Source organism: Ruditapes philippinarum, unplaced genomic scaffold, assembly GCF_026571515.1.
Source record: "Ruditapes philippinarum isolate M1 unplaced genomic scaffold, ASM2657151v2 ctg1650_1_1_1_1, whole genome shotgun sequence".
In the NCBI taxonomy this organism is placed as follows: Eukaryota; Metazoa; Mollusca; class Bivalvia; order Venerida; family Veneridae; genus Ruditapes; species Ruditapes philippinarum.
The window spans coordinates 242,578-260,328 of NW_026852389.1; the positions used below are offsets into that span (position 1 = coordinate 242,578).

General features: G+C 33.0%; 1 protein-coding gene across 4 annotated transcripts in view; it reads right to left on the reverse strand.

Moving 5' to 3' along the window:
• The window catches only part of LOC132758778 (ubiquitin-like modifier-activating enzyme 1), a 35,408-nt gene extending 18,748 nt beyond the window's left edge, over window positions 1-16,660 (reverse strand). For 2 of the 4 annotated variants that reach the window (XM_060750479.1, XM_060750484.1), the window contains exons 1-8: window positions 16,345-16,660; window positions 15,901-15,984; window positions 6,550-6,620; window positions 5,771-5,939; window positions 4,757-4,891; window positions 3,986-4,092; window positions 2,060-2,144; window positions 452-584 (exon numbers count right to left, since the gene is read on the reverse strand). In XM_060750479.1, coding sequence (XP_060606462.1) covers window positions 452-584; window positions 2,060-2,144; window positions 3,986-4,092; window positions 4,757-4,891; window positions 5,771-5,939; window positions 6,550-6,620; window positions 15,901-15,984 — 784 coding nt within the window. In that variant the 5' untranslated portion in view covers window positions 16,345-16,660. Of the gene's footprint in view, window positions 1-451; window positions 585-2,059; window positions 2,145-3,985; window positions 4,093-4,756; window positions 4,892-5,770; window positions 5,940-6,549; window positions 6,621-9,082; window positions 9,302-15,900; window positions 15,985-16,129; window positions 16,264-16,344 lie in introns of those variants that run through there. The other 2 variants (XM_060750490.1, XM_060750498.1) reach the window with 2 other exon arrangements.
• Between the last annotated feature and the right edge of the window lie 1,091 nt (window positions 16,661-17,751).

Here is a 17,751-nt window from a genome sequence, read left to right on the forward strand (position 1 = left end):
AATAAAATTCCCCCTCCTATTGCATTTTCCCCCCTCCAAACGGCACCGACCCCCTTCCCCCAAAAGTGAAAAAAAACACTGGTCTTGTTTATAAATGCTTATAAATGCAAATGGCATAATTTTTTTTCTCATCACTGCTATGAAATGTCCATTACTTAAGAATAGCATAGTTTTATACATTGACACCTGTTTTTTGTATATGTTTTGGGTGAACTGTCATCATTTCTAGACATATAATTAATGAATCAAAATTATCAACTTTTTTCAAATGTGTATAGTTTATTGAATGACAAAATAATATTGACGATGAACCGGTATTGTTTGTATTGATGACAGCTCTATGTATAAATGTTATCTACTTTGACAGAAATAACTGTTAGTTAAAATGTTCATAATAATGCTAGAAGCCCAGTCAAGCTACGTCCATCTAAATTAAAACCCTATACCTTACCTAGCCATTTGATTTTCATAGGTTCATGACCATTAAGCTCAGTCATTCCTTGTACTTCTTTAAATTGCACATAATCTCCATCTTCATATCCATGTCTTGTTTCATCCAGGCATGTTACTACACCATCTTCATCCTAGCAATCACAATAATGTCTGTTAATCCAAAGTGCACTCAGTATTCTAGACAACAGGGCTCGACATTAACGGTTGTCCGACTGCCCGGGACAACTAAAAGTTTGGTCCGGGCAAGTTATTTTGAAAAGCACTTGTCCGACAGGGCAAGTGAAAATAAAAAGCATCATTGACAAAATGCATGTACAAAATGAATAGAAATAACATCTTTTCATTTATAAACATCTTTAAAACAAAAATACACCATGAATTATTATCAATAATGTGAATATACTACGGTCATGTACATTTGTTGATATAGGAAACGGAAGCAAAAATATGAGCATGCGCTCGTTTACGGCTGTTGACTTGATGATTGAACGGGGAATTTCCTTACCGCGGCGCATGCTCATATTTTTCCTTCCGTTTCCTATATCAACAAATGTACATGACCGTAGTATATTCACATTGAATAAACAGATGAACCGATGTTTTAGAAAAACTACTAAATACAAAAAATATTTATGAGCTTGTTTGTTTTTCTGATTTATACATTTTTACCATTTTTAGGTCAGGACAAGTAAGTCTTAGGTCACGGGCAAGTAGTTTTAAAAACTACTTGCCCGACAGGACAACCTGATTCAAAAGTTAATGTCTAGGCCTGGACAAGCATTGTATTATCATTTTTACCAAATTACTTTACAAATAAACAAGTCAAAATTTAAAATCTGTTAGACTAAAAACAAATTAAAAATAATGAAAATCAATTAAGATTAAATATTTTTCATTACTTGTTTTTTTTTGGTTTAATGAGGCAAAAATTACCGACACCATTGATATGATTTTTGCAGCAATAACAAAGGAATGCGGAATAACAACACATGTTGCACTAATGTTAACACTTGCTCTTGCATTTACTCCCCATTTTTGCAACTACACCGTCTACTTAGATTGCAAGTGTGAAGATTACGTACCAAATCTGATATTGCTAAACAAGTGATCTTGTTGAACCAGGTAACGGTTCCAACGGAAAAATAAGTTTTCATTAGACTTCAAGGAACACACAATTTATGGTATCAGTGGTCTTTTACAATGACTAAAACATACATTTCGACTATTTCTTGTATCATCAGTGTAGTAGTAAGGATAAAATCTATATCGTAAAACATATAGTTAAACTAAATGAATGAATATTGATGTGGACAAAACGATCTGCATTTAAAAAAACTAACAAACACTGGATTGTTATCAAAATACATTAGTGAAAAACTCATTAACTGAAAAAAAACTTGCAGTAGAACTAATTGACCCATAATCTTATCTTGAACTTATGTGTAACATATACAATATACCAGTAAAGCAAATGTTCACTTGTGTGTGATAAAATATATATGATGAACCAACACTGCCTAGCTTACACTGACTAGTCAACTGCCTATCTTACACTAGTCTGAGTCAGATGAAATCACTGATATAATACAGCCATTTAGAGACTTACTATATCTGCTATCATGTTGCTGATTGGTTGTTCTCCATCCATATCTGACACAACAAACTCTTCTCCAAAATCACAGAATATCATACTGAAACAAGGAAATAACTTATGATAGAGTGGTTTAACAACATAACAATACTTCTAATGCTCACAATGTATTCACAAATTCTAAGTAACCATTTAACAATATGTATCAAGATCAAGTTGCACAAACACTTGGGTTATCTATGTCCTAATTCTCAGACCATCATCTTCTAAATGACCATCTAAATATTACAGATATGAACTAGCTCTAGTATAGAACCAGAATATGCATAACTTCCTTAAATGAATGAAAATTGTCACTTTCAGAAATTTTGACAAGTCATAGGTTCAAAGTTTGTACAGCTATGAAGGTGCCCAAGACAGCACAGGTGCATTATAGGTAAGCAATATGTTTCATTTATCAATTTATTAATAAACAAGCAATTATAATAGTATTGCAAGTAATCCATAAGTCCCCTACCAGTTAGAACCCCAGCAACATCCTGAAGGGCCATTGGCCATTCACTAATATTTCAATTTTTCTTTTTTATAAGAAAATTTGTTGGAAAAGTTCTTTAAAAGTGATCACAGGAAACAGATTTTATGAACAGACAGACTGAAGGACACTCTAAAGTTGATTTTTTAAACACCCCTGTTACAAAAACATAACATTTTTAAAAACAAAATTCTTAAAGAGGAGATAACTCTTGAAATAAAGATCCAAGATGTCATACATGATGTGAGTGTAACAAAGAACAATTAGTAATTAAGCTGTTCATAATGAATGTTTATTTTGAATTTGAATGCAAAGGGATTCAAGGGAGGCAAATCTGATAATTTTTGTGCTAGAGTTAAAACATTGTCACATATGATGTGGTTGATGACCAGAAACTTATGTTTGAAGTTTGAAATAAATACCTTATGAAATAAAGAACTTAGTGAAAAAGCCTAAAAACTAGAATCAGAAATCTTGACGAGGCTGCCAACATTTGTTAAGTATGACAGCTCTCAATATACTCCCTATAGTCAAGATTAAAATGCTGTGTATAACTTTCATACTACCATCTATCCATATTTTAAGTTTCATAAAAATATTCAGCTTTTTTTGACTAATCACAAATATTGTTATATTTGCCATGTTTTAAGCCTATTGTTGCCATGGCAACCAATTTTTTTTCAAAATAGGAAAAAAAGAAAAAGACATGCATAATCTCCATACTGCCATCTACCAATATTTCAAGTTTCTACTTTTTGCATTATCACTAGATCCAGTTTATGTGTTAAATTTGCCATATTTTCAGACTATTCGTTGTCATAACAACAAAAATTTTCAACATAGGAAGAAAAGAGAAAGATGTGCATAATTTCCAGACTGCCATCTACCCATATTTCAAGTTTCATAAAAATATTTCCAGTACTTCTTGCCTTATCACTGGATCCAGTTTATGTGTAAAATTTGCTATATTTTCAGTCTATTTGTTGCCATAGCAACCAGAATTTTCAACGTAGGAAGAAAAGAAAAGGACTTGCATAATCTCCATACTACCATCTATTCATATATCAAGTTTCATAAAAATATTTTCAGTACTTTTTGCGTTATCGCGGGATCCAGTTTTCTGGATGGATGGACTGACGGACGTTCTAACAGGAGAGTAATAATGTGGCTACTCTCTTGTTCTCTCTATCGTTCTTTTTAGCCAAACAAAAGAAAATAGCCACATAAAAGCATTACGGAATGAATGACATCAAAGAGAAAGAACAGTTACCTATTGTCCCTCTAGCCATATAATTACCGTCCTGTGAGTGCGGACTGACAGACGGACGGAGGGTAAACCTAAAGTCCCCTCCGGTAAATCGGTAGGGGACTAATAAATGATGTAAGAGAATAAGTACAGCATGACATACCCAAAAAGTCCACGTGTTTCAGCCACAATAAACTTTATATCATTAGCATGACAGAATTCTCCCACTCTGACCTGCTCTTCCAAACTGGAGTCAGTCAATACCACCACCTGTGTTTACAAAAAACTTTTACAACAAATGTACACAAGTGCAATGTCAAAATGTCAGGGAAAAAAACCTGAATTAAACATTATTTTAAGTAACTAATTACTATGTATAGAAAAGGAATAGTTTCTGTATAAAAGTATAAAAACATGAACTCCAGCCAAATACTTGAAAACTTGTAACCATGAAAGTATGCAAAATTATTTTGTGCGTAATTATTTTCTTCAGCCTATTATTACTATATGTTCTAAAAATGTTTTTGAAATCTCTTTAATACTGAGTTTCAAAATGAGTGTTACATAGTTCTTTAATATCTTCACATAATTTAATCTTTTGCTGAACAAGCTTTAAGATTTTAAAGAATATATGATAAAAATTTATACAGGTCATATTGTGACTTTCCAGCTTTACTGGTGGAGTAAGACCTCAATTGCCCTTCTGTGCATTATTTCAGGCACGAACGGGCACCTGAGTAGAACCAACAACATTCCATAAGCTAGCTGGATAGCATCCACACATGAAAGAATCCAAAGTCCCTGTCGAGAATCAAACCCACAGCAGTGAAGGCAACTGGTTTGAATTCAATGCCCTTAACCACAATCGGCCATGGACACCCCTGACCTCAAACTAAAACTGCCAATATCAACGGACTATAAAATGTCGACAAACCTGAAAATCTTTCAAGTATGAGTCTGTAAGTTGTCCAGTATAACAGTTACAAGGAACATAACTGTTCAGTTCTGCTAATCTAGGCAGTGTTACATCAGCTCGGTTCTTTCCTATATCTTCCTCACGTAAGAAAAACTGAAACAGATTATTTTCAAGATTAAAGGCCCATTATTCCCATGAAAATACTCTTATTATTTTTCGTAATATATTCATTTTTTGTGCATTTTTATAGTTTTGAAAAAGTAACTCATACATCAATTACGTGAACCATTTTTTTTGCTTCTGTTGTTTTTTGTGGCAATTAGTACAGTTATAGGGATTTAGTATTTTGTATGGAAGTCAAAATACTTCTTTGTTTACATTTTGGTACTTTTATGACAAACATTTTCATATTCTGCGCTACATTCATCAGGTGATAAGCATCTTATATGCTCTAAAACCATTAATTTAACATTATAAAATTGATGTTTGTCCTTTCTTTAGAATGAAACATTTACTCCCAATGACAAGCACTGTCAAATAGCTGTTTTATACCATAAACTTGTATGTTTATTTTTCACAAATACAGGTTATCATAGGCCCATATCAAGCACACCATAAAGTTGATAATGACAGGAAAAAAATTAACATCAGACTAGATAAACTGGCTTAGTCATTTCTCTAATAAGGCCATGCAGTGACATAATGTTTACTCAAGACCTTGGTTGCCTTTCCGTATATTTAACATTAATTAATATATTAACATCAGACAAGATAAACTGGCATTTCAATATTAAGGCCATGCCGTGACTTATAATGTTTACTGAAGACCTTACATGCCTTTCCATATATTTCATGGCATTTACACACTATCACCAGGGCCTGATACAAGGCCCCATTACTAATCCAAAATAACCTCTGCATTTCTCAATTTCAAAAAATATTCCTAAGCAAGTATCAACTAGAGGAACTGAAACTGTATTGAATAGATTCATATACTAACACTAGTGAAATTCATTATATTTATCAAAATACCTGTGCAGAGAGATCTGTCCATGTAGCTTTACAAGAATCATGAATTGTAACTGACTTTACACCAGCCAACACAACATTTTTGGCAATTTCAACACCCAAACCTTTCATACCACATATCAAAACATTAGAGGACTGCATACGTCTCATGGCAGCATGACCCAAAACATACCTGTAATATTCAATGATTAAACAATTCATTTTTATTGTCTTTGTTTGACACGACAATTGAACATCATAATTTATTACTGATTTTCAGTTATCTTAAGTAATTACACCAGTTTACATAGATATGTGGCTAGACTCTTGAGGAAGACAAAGAAAATTGATCTGAAGCATCCTAGGATTCAGATGCCCTACTCTTAACTCTTCCCCCTCAATGTAATGTTCTTTATGTTCCCCAAATTTACTTCACCAATAGTAATTGATAGATCTTTATTCTGACCTATGTTTGAATAACAATAGATTAAACGACAAACATTGACATGTGCTCTTTTGTTAACAAATATGTTGTGATGAAATTCTCATTGTATCCACTAATCTGATAATTAGAATTAGATAGGTCCTGGATCTATGCATTGTGCTATAACCTTTCAAAAGCAAAAATTTAAATGTAGCTGTATAAATGAGGCAGTAAAATTACTTTAGACACATTTCCTTAAACACTAATTTCCTTAAGTTAAAATATAATAGAGAGATTAGTTATAATATAATAGAGAGATTAGTTATGATGTAATACAGAGAGATTACTGGAAGTTAAAGAGGTATACTAGATAACTTACAACTGCCTTGAGTACAGCCCTTCATCTATCTCTCCCTCTACACCATTCTGGGAATTCTTTGCCATCTCCTTCTGTAATGATATTATAAAATTTTATATATCTTGCAATCAAGTATACAATACTAACCTTATATTTACATAGGGATATGCTATATATATAGTACACTGGGAGATATATAAAAATGCAACAAGAAGCAAATACATAGAGTGTCAAATACTAATAATAAAGAGAAATTAATTAAAATGAACCACTCAGGTAGCTTAGGTATTCATGCATAAGTTCCCTGCATATCTCATTCTACAGAAAATTAGCCCAAAGGAACCTAATTTTCTTTTTGTTAAGAATGACTTGAGACTATATGGATTTTAAAGGTTTTTTACTGCAAAACTTTCAGGCTTTCAGTCATTTTAAGTACATGTGTACCATATAAATGAAAATCTATATGAAACAAAGTCAAATGGAGACTGGTAAATGGAAGTGTTGATAAAAATGTTCCAAAAGACCAGATGACTCTCAACAGAAGCTGGGACCATTTATTATGTTACGTTTGTAGAAAACGATAGTTGACCACTAAACAATAAATGTAACATGCCAAATAACTAAGCTCTGGAAATTTTTATATTCAAAAGAAAATTTATAAAAGCTTTTTTTTCTTTTATATATATACATCTGTGTATCAAGTAACCCAGAAGGAGGCCAGGGCATTTTTATACGCCATGGGTATGACTGGGAAAGTTCTGTAGAGCAGCACAAGGCAATGCTACTGGCAATTATCAAAGCCCCCTTTTAATACATGTTTATTTCTCCATGCATTTTTAATTATCTAACACACACAGACCCTCAATCACACAGAATCTATTATTTTCATCTTTCATGTTTTGACCCCAATTTGTTTTAATTGCTTTCAAGGGATCTCCTATCTAGAGAGAAGTGGTTGCTCTGACAATGCTGATGTTGGCCTTTCTGATAATTTATTACAATAGCAGCATCAAATGTCTGTGCAAGTCTTCTTTTTTTTATCTCCCCACCCTAAAATATAACTGACTAAAGCTTGGTCAAGTCTATCTTGTGATGACAACAGAATTAAATAATAAACATCAGACTGTCACAAAACTCACTTCTTACTTCTTAGGCAAATTTGTGGATACATCGCTATAAATGATATATAGATACATGTACATGTATATTCCCCAATTACAAGCAATGAACCATTTCCCCTTAGGCTAATTAGTAAATTAGACCAATATTTCATATAACTTCTAGCATAACAGCACAAAAATGATGGCCTAGTCATGAAAAATTAGTAGCATCCAAAAACAGATTTGTTCAAACTAAGATTAGTATATATTCTAGCAACAAGAAACTATCTAGATCACTCTTAGCTACACAGTATTTCATCATGTTGTCACAATTTATTAATTAGTATTCATAGACGAAATTTCATTTATATCATAAGGAGTGAAACTGTGTGACAAAGGTATCAGTAAATAAACAAAATTCCTATCTTTCTTACTAACCACTAAATGTTCTCTGGTTTATGAAGTCAGTGGCCTTTACCAGGCGTCCTAAAAAAAATTACAACTTACTTTTCCCCCCTTCTGCGACACAAATAATTAAATAAATATTTTAAATTTCTTCTTTTTTTAAGCTTAAAAATTTTTGTAAAAAACTTAAAGAAACTCCATGTACTCTTTTAACCAGTAAAAAACTTATAGAAAAATGAAAAAATGTCACTTTTACCTAAATTTCAGGGTTTTAATCTTATTCATTAAAAAAACCCGTTTTTTTTTAAAATGTCTTTCCCAAACTGTTTTTGGTGGGTTTTTCTTTTACATCAAGGAAAAAAAAAGCAAAAAACAATTTTTTCTTCGAAATCCTTTGGCAGTTGGGAAAAAAAAAAATTTCAAAAGGCAAAGATTGAAATACTAACTAGAATACAGTATACCCTTGGCCTATATCTAAAGGTATAAAACTGTTCAAAAATATTAAGGGCATTTATCAGCTAGCCTACAGCAGGGGTTGTTTTAAAGGCTGTTAACAACCCCCCCCCCCCCCCCCCCCCCCCCCCGTCCCCCCCAACCCCCCCCCCCCCCCCCCCCCCCCCCCCCCCCCCCCACCCCCCCCCCCCCCCCCCCCCCCCACACACACACACAAATCAATTCACATCAAGTTTTCACTATATCTTTTGCAAAAATACTACCAATATTTCCCACCAAAATTTAAGGGAAGGGCCTCTTCCCCTGCCTTTGGGGAAAAGAAACCCTGATAATACAATTACAAGACTAAACAATTTAAACAGTTATGATATAGAGATATTATTATGTGCTAATATTGATTTTGTATTTTCAATTTAATTCTGAAAAAAATTCTTTATTATCTTAATATATTTTCATTTTAAATGCCAAGTTGCTCTTTGCAAGATTTCCAAATTCTATGTCTAGTAATTTAAACCTCAGTGGAGCTCCCTTAATAATTACATGTATAGAATTGTTATGAATGTGATTAAACTTAAGGAGTATTTTATAAATGTTACCTGAAAACAATTATTCCACTATTTTTCTATCCTTATCTACTTTAGGTCAATTATGGTAAAGAGTAAAAATTCTAAAGCAATCTATTTCTTCTTATTCTTATATCCTTTATTAATCCGCTCAATACAACACATATAAAAATTCTACAGTAAGATAAATGTCATTTAATTTCTTATCAATAAAACAAAACTAACAAGGTAAGAAATGTTTAACACTATGCTTGAGAAATGCAATTTCTAAATAATTTATACTTTTACAAACCCATAAATATTGTATCAATTTAGCAATGACTAATGCATAAGGATTAAGAGTTTAAAAATAGAGATTACTTCATTTTAGTGGGTTTTGCATATTGGGTTTCCTACCTAAAAAAAAAGATTAAACTAGAATGATTACAAACATGATTCATATTATCATTTCAAACAAACACCTCAAAGTGATTTGATTGGTTTAACTTCACAAACTTCATGTGACCATAGTCACAGTAGTTTGTTGCCTTCATTTTGAAGTCATGTGTTATTATCTATGATAGATAATAACACATGACTTCAAAATGAAGGCAACAAACTACACCAATTAAAACTGTTTTAGTTGAAAAACCAAAAAAAAAAAAAAAATTATGTTAAGCAGGCTTTTTTGGAAAGAAAATAAATGAAACCAAACTTATTCATAAACTAAATACAGTTTCAGACAAAATTTTGCATTTATAGATTGCAAGCATCCTTCCTAACAGTAACAGTGGTCTGTGTAGCTGAACAAAAAGTGACCACTGTGTAGGAGTTTGCATATCAAACACAATTAACAAGGTCATATTTAATAATGTCAAAATGAGATAATAAAGCTGCAGTCTCACTTACTTCCGGCAGAGCCCAGGACCACCCCGGTAAGTTACCGGGATGATCCGGGGTGAGGCCTAAATTAAAAATAGCTTTGTTTGCTGTCTCCCGACCGACCCTAAAAAACGCTGCGCTCCGAAAAATTTTATTTGCTCTCGGGGGCCGACCATTTTTTTTTTTTTGGTGCCGCATATTTTTACCGAATCCGTTCAATAACGGCGTGTAGTATTCTGGTTCCCGCGTATTATTCGTACGTGTATCGACTATCAAGTACCGCCGGGTTAAAAAAGTCGATTGTGTACACATCCGTTACCATTTTGCAAAACGAAAGTTAGAAGATCTTCAAGAAAGACGAGTATTTTATCATCTCGTCAACATTATTATTTTATTCAAACTTTTGTTGAAAAATAACCTCCACGAGAATGAATTTGTCTGGGCATGGGTCGATCTGTTGAATGACGTCGAGGATTTTTAACCCGAAAAAAAATCGGACGTGTCTTACGGTTATTGCTTAAATACTGGTTTGTGTTAAAAACTTTACTGAGTGCTCATGTAATCGACTTAAAATAAAGTTTTTGTAAATAAATAAAGTTTCTTGTATGTATCTCACTCATTTTTACCAGGTATTTAATTAAATAATCATTTTCTTAACCAGCAAATGCACTTATCTTATTGTTTTCAGTACCACCTGTCTTAGTATTTTGACCATTTCAGCACTCTTTTATCACATTTTCTCATTATTGCAGGGCTTTAAGAAATGTCTTCTAGTGGGGTTAAAATGCAAGGCACTGAATGCGGATAAACCAAGGTGTATTTACTCCAAGAATAAATTGACAGGGAAACATGATCTCTAAAACACAACCTGAGAAATTTGATTACAACTGTGATTCAGTCATTACAGTTGATGGTTAGTATTAGTATTGCCACATTGTTGTGCTTATTTTCTTAAAATAGTTGATGTCAAAATGTTTTTACATAATCAACTGAAAGTAGAAACCTGATTTTATTCTTTCTTACATATTTCCCTGTTTGTATAATTAAAAAAAGTTAAAATAATTGGCATTTTTGGCAAAATCTGTATTTGCATAAAGTCTAGCCTTCTGTCTGTTTTCATAGGAGATGCTCTACAAGGGAGAGTGTTTTGGGTATGACTGCAGATGTCATGCCAATCTCACGTGGAGTTCCCTTACTGTGCCTCCAACATTGGACGACCAGATATATGTGCCCATTGTGATGAGCCAGAAGCAACAGAGAAATCCAGAACTGTTAACAAAGTTTAGCCTTTTTAGGATTGTACTTCCAGTTTATGAGCAATGCATCAATGTCCACAAGAAAGATTTCCCCATAGATGTCCTATAAAAAATGAATACTGTGAACTAAATTTTGTTGGTATACTGTGGCTTAACTGTTTACTTGTCTGAAGTTGCTTAGTGTTTGAAATTGTTTTTCTGGTTGTGTCACTAACTATTCATTTCAATGAAAAAAAAATGTAAGCAGACTTTAAACTGTTGATCTATAATGATGCCTTTTGTTGTTCAGTATTTATTTTGCATTATATATTTGAGTATATTTGTGTGTTTAAGTCATCCTCTCACATGTTGGGTGAATGTTTGAAATTTTGCCTTTGTTTACATGGTATTTTTATTAAAAAGAACTATACTTCTTGTATTGACTTATTGAAAGATATACAAACTGAAATTGAAGATATATCAATTTTAAAAAATTTTATTCGCATTTTTATTAAACCGTTTTTTCCAACAAACAGAATCAAACCAAAAACATGTATGTATTTCCAAAAAAAAAAAAAAAAAAAAAAAAAAATCCCTACCTACCTACCCAACTCTAAAAAGTAGGGTCGGGAGACAGCAAACAAAGACTTTTTTAAATGTGGCCTGAAATTATTGTTGCGGTCACACTAACCCTGGCAGCACTACGGTTATTCCCAACTAACCACCCAGGATGGGCTCTGGACCATCTAGGCAGAGCCCAGGTGAAGCTACGGTTCATGCTGGTACTTCCCTGGATGAAGCCGGAAGAGCCACGGTGGACCCAGGCAGAGCCCAGACAGAGCCCCGGTGGATATTGAAAACGCGCGAAAATGATTACATTTACCGTAATTTTCATTTAATATAATATCTATTGTTCCAGAACAGTAATTCATGATGATTTTCTGAAAAATCCTTATGCAAGACTGGAAAGAAGGGAAAAGGGAAGGGTTTTAATACAAACAAGTGCAATCATCGCAAATTGTCATGATTCTTTGAAATGAACCTGGCTCTGCCGGCATTCACCGGGGCTCTACCAGCATTCACCGGGACTCTACCTTAGCTTTACCAGGATCATCCCCGGTTTGTGCCGGCAGAGCTACGGTGTAACCCCGGTCGTTCCCGGCAGAGCTAAGGATGAAGCCGGCAAAACATCCCGGACCACCCCGGTGACATTAAATATTTAATTCCACCCGGGGTCGAATGCCGGATATTCCCGGATCATCCTGGACGTTGCCGGCAGAGTTATGGATGTACATGTACCTCAGTTGTTCCCGGTCGTACCCGGATCACCCCGGACGTCTACCTGGGCTCTGCCGGGATGTCAGTGAGACTGTGGCTTCGAGTCCATATATGAAGACCCTACAGCATGTACAGCATGAATTTGAAAATGTTGAGGCCAATTTTTAAGTTGTTTGCAATAGGGCCATCATTGAATATCGCATATAGATATATCAATATTCATCATCCGATCACACTTTCAAATATCAATACCAGCTAAAATTCATTTATTTCATATACTGAATATATCTCTCTATTTTTCCTATAAAAAAGTCACTTTTTTACAGTTTTCTCACCTAACTTGAACTTTAAACTATGTTTACAAATGTCACTAACAAAAATAACAGAAAAAAAACAAACTTCACTTCAGTTAATTTGTAGTATAATTTGTAATGTCTAATACAAGCATGCATAACACCATGATCCCAATTTATAACCAGGGCCTTTTTACCTTCTATAACAGGGGCCGGTTTAGGGCTGCTTCCCCAAAGAAAATTTCTTTAAAATAATGCAGTTTTCCCCAAAAATTGAATTTACATCAAGTTTTTTCTTCCCCTTTTGCAAATATACAGTGTAATTTTTCCCCAAAATTAAGGGCTGGGCTGCTTCCCCAACCTGTGAAAAAAAGCCCTGATAACACACACACTTAAATGTTTTTCATCTACTGTCAAAGTCGATATATTGTTGATATTTGTCTCTCGATATATCAATTACTAAATTTTCCATCAACGACAGCATTAGTTTGCAAAGAGGTGGATCAACTGACAGACAAAACAAAAAATGAAAACAACATAAAGAACCAATTTATTGAAGGGTTGACAGTCGCTGAAATACCTAAAATGTGACCAGAAATTTCTCTTCATAAGCTGGGATGGAGATTTCTCAATATGATAGTCTGTAAACTCCAACATATATTATTTCTATTAAATGACAACTATATGCAAAGACAGGGGAAATGACTTGACCCCTCTGAATTTAAATTAGAGCCTTTTACAACAATTCTTACTAAAAACAAGGGCTAAGACCTCTTCCTTATTAAGAAAGAAAACCTCCCAAGTTCAAATTGTTATCAATCAATGTTGAGCAATGTTATAGTTAACTGTTAACACTGAATTGTCTAACTGATTTACTCTAATCTTGACAGTATTGATGATCATTTGCTTACAGTTAACTGTTTTAATTCTTTTTGTTCTGGTTCATTTCCCACTTTACATAATTATATAGATAAGGTATAAAATCAGAAGTCTTTTCTATAATCTCTACTTAGACTACTGTAATCATCAATGTTAGGATTAATAGGAAGTTACATCAATTCAAGTCTATTCTTTGTGCTTCAGGGCTTTTTCATCCTATCACCAGGTATATCAACAATTTAAGGCCCCATTCTCAATCCAAAATAGTCTACTTTCCCCATTTTCAAAAAAAAAAAAATACCCAACAACAGCCCAAAAAAGGAGACCAACTCTAATTCTGAGAAATACTTAACCGTTTCTTAACGTCCCAGATGCCATGTCAGTGATTGTTCCAAAAAAAACAACAGCATGGCAGTTTGACCTTCATATCTTGATGGAATCCCATTAAGTGGAAATTGTTTTATAACAAACTTTTCTAAGAAAATTTCAAGGAATTAATAACAAGGACAGTTTGAGTTAGGTAAATATATGTGTTTTAGATACCTTTTGAAAAATATTTGTGTTTTGGATATCTGTTGGAAAATAAACTACATATTTCATGTGATTTGTGGCTGTTTGATACACAATGCAGAGTAGATACATCTAGCAAGAAAGACTATGTCATTTCAGGGCAGGTGAGAAGCGTAAACAAAATCTATGAAATATCGCAGTTTTATATACATTGACAATAACTATTTAATGTCATACCAACTATCACTTTAACTTCAAGTCTATAATTTTATCATAAAACTGACAGCCTGAAAATTATGGACCATTCATTAATTTTAGATTTTTTAATCTGTAAATTATAAATATGAAAATTGTAGAATAACAAAAGTTAGTAAATAACATTACATTTAATGAGACAAAACTTGCACATTACCTGCACTTTTTAAACAATCAATAAAACAATGAGAGGTTAAGATTTTAAGTTTCATTATAGCATTTTTCTGAACCCCATGTCCATCATTCTGATATGTAGACTCAAATCCACAAAATCTTGGTTTATCACCTGCAAACCATACTCACTATTGATCTTATTCAGATCTATAGAAAAATGGATACAGTATAGATGCCATTTGGGAATGGTCCTATATCTCTTACATTCCCAATTAATAATAAATAAATGTTTGTTTAAGCTTTTCTGATAACATCTGACAATTAATAAAGTATGGTATTCCTGCAAGTGTTGAAGTTAATACAACAAGTGACTTTATGTAATTTAGCCAGACATGGCATCAGCAACACATATTTGAATTTGGATTGTGATTGAGAATTGGTAGCTTAAGGTCTTCAGCGTACCCGTTTATATACTATGACATGACGTGAACGCTGAAGATAACCCCATAGGGAAAGTCCACCAATAATAGTGCCAGGAATCTGACACGCTCGTATTTATTCATCGAACATGCCATGAAGTAAAGTGAAGCATACCTTGATAAAACTATATATATTCTGTTGATAAGCCAAGGATGGACAAATAAAAATCTTATTACGAACATAAACTACCTAATAGTTTCCGACAGGTAAAATTTCCGCCATATTGCCAAAATGTTTGATCACGTGATTACGAGATTACGAGATTGACCTTTACGAACCCATGTGCCTCCAATATTTTTATAAATTACTTTTTTTAAAGATATTGAAAAAAGGTGATTTACTGACTTTTATATTCAATACAATCGTATTTAAGTACTAAAAAATTAATGAAAATAAATAAAAACATTATCTTGAAAAAAAGTATCGAAATCATGTCAACAAAATGTTCTAAATATAGTACACGACTCTATTCAAATCTGTTCCCGCGAATGACGTCATACGAGATCTCGCGTGGCACCTGAATGTCATGGCCAACTGTAGTCGGCGTAAATTGATATTTTACAGTTAAATAGGCAATTTTAATGACGGTATTAATATTTTGATACTTTAATTGGTATAGAATGATATTAAAATGATTGTTTTATCGTAAAACTCACAAGAATTGATTGGTCAAGTGTATTTGCAAGTGAAAAACAAGAATAAATCAACTTATGTTATTCTGGTTAGGTTTCGTAACGGGTCTAATCCAAAACTTTAATGCCGCATCAGATGAAAAACAAAAATGTTAAAAAGCGGCTTATAAATTTTTGGAAGCCAGAACTAGAAAATTGGTTGTTTCTGCCATTCTGAATAATTAAATTTCTGCAAAATTCTTTATATACAGTTATACTGAAACAAAATAAAATAAAGGAGGCAATGGTCATATCATTTTGATTTGCATACTAACCGATTTTAAATTGAAGTTTGAACTCTCAGAAGTGTCGAGTTTTTGCTTCTTAGCTGCAGGCTCTTGGTCGATACTACTGGACATCTGTACCAAAAGACAAAAAGAAAATAGTCAAATTAAAAATAACGGGTCAATGTTGAAATTATTGCAAAAATGTTCTAAGTGACTTTAAATATTATGTTAAAGATCTTTGATGTTGTGTCTGCACGTTCCAAAGTGAGAAAATTACCTGCAATTTTGAAAAATAACAGACGAGCACATAAAATTCTGCCGATTCTAAAATCAATATGGCGGCGCCCTACACGTGCGGAAGTTGGGAGAATTTAGCGATGACTCACAAGAATTCCAAAATATTTTTTCCGATATCGATTTTTTTTAAAAAACGTTTTGAACAAAATGTTTAATTACAAAGTCTTATCAAACTCTAGAAAAAGTAACGCTCACCCAAGCAGAAACAATGTCTTTGTTTCCGAAACCGAGGCGGGTTAAAGTTATTCTTGATATATGTCAAACAACTATAAACACCCAATACACAAAATGAAGCCGGCAAATGTCAATGAAATTTCTTCCAAGATCGGTCCAATTATGCGTTGATTGTGTAATATTATTAACTGTATACTGAGGAAAATTGTAATTGTTTTAGATCCACAAATGTTAAGACAATTTTTAATTCATCAACTTCCCGAAAATGCAAGTTATTCATAGGTTTCCGAGAATATAATTCACGTAAATACTTCCTGTTTCTATGTTCACATTGAATTATGGGTATGACGTCATTTGAATTGATAGGTAACACGCCTCTAAATAAAAAGGTATAAACTACACTAATTATTTTTTCTAAATAAAAAGGTATAAACTACACTAATTATTTTTCATCATATTTTTCATCAAAGGGCGTCCAAGCAAGAAATGCAGCGAGTGAAGATGAACTAGTAGACATCTGATGACCAGATATTCTTATATACTTTTCAACGGTTAATTGGTTTTAACCAGAATTGTCTATCATTTATAAATGGGTAGACAAAAGACATTGTTCATCATGAACTTTGGCAGGCATGCTAGAGATTAGAATATCAAATGTTTTTTCCGCATGAACTTGAAATTCTATCAATAGTAACGATAATATCCAAAATATACAGGTCTATAATATCCAAAATATAACCCCATAATAAATAAAACAACCCGTAACATAGGGGATATTTTTGGATATTATCGATCATATTGGTTATTTGATCGAACTTCAAATTCATGTGGTATTTTTTTTTTTTGGAACATACAAAATAGTAATAAAATGAACAAAGTCTGTTAATTGATTTATTGGGAAGTCAATCTACTATTTTAATGAATTACTTCAAAAACATCATCTGACCTAGCAGTGTGTTTACATTCGGTTTCCTATCAATTAACCCATAACAACTCATGTTAAAATTGCAGACGAAAGTTTCTGTTGTTAAAATGTCACAATATTCCGCAAGTTTACATCTGGGACATAAGATAAGCTAATCTTATGTCCCAGTTTACATTCTACTCAAACTATCATAAAATCGATTGCCTTCAAACAAAAAATAGAACAGTTATAGCTAAAGAGACTTGAACTATAGTATACTATTGCTAGACCTGTTAACTGTCGCACAACGTCAAAATAAAAGCGACATTTAAAGTTATGAACTAGGTCTATTAAAATATTCAAGGTAAAAGTGTCATAATTGCAATCAAGGCCGTAAAACAAGAAAACCGGAGAGACATACGGAAAAGACAATTTTAAAATGATAATACTATGACATGACAATTCGTAAATATGGCCTACTTAAATGTTTTCTATAGATGTATAAAGAGTTCATTTAATTGTTT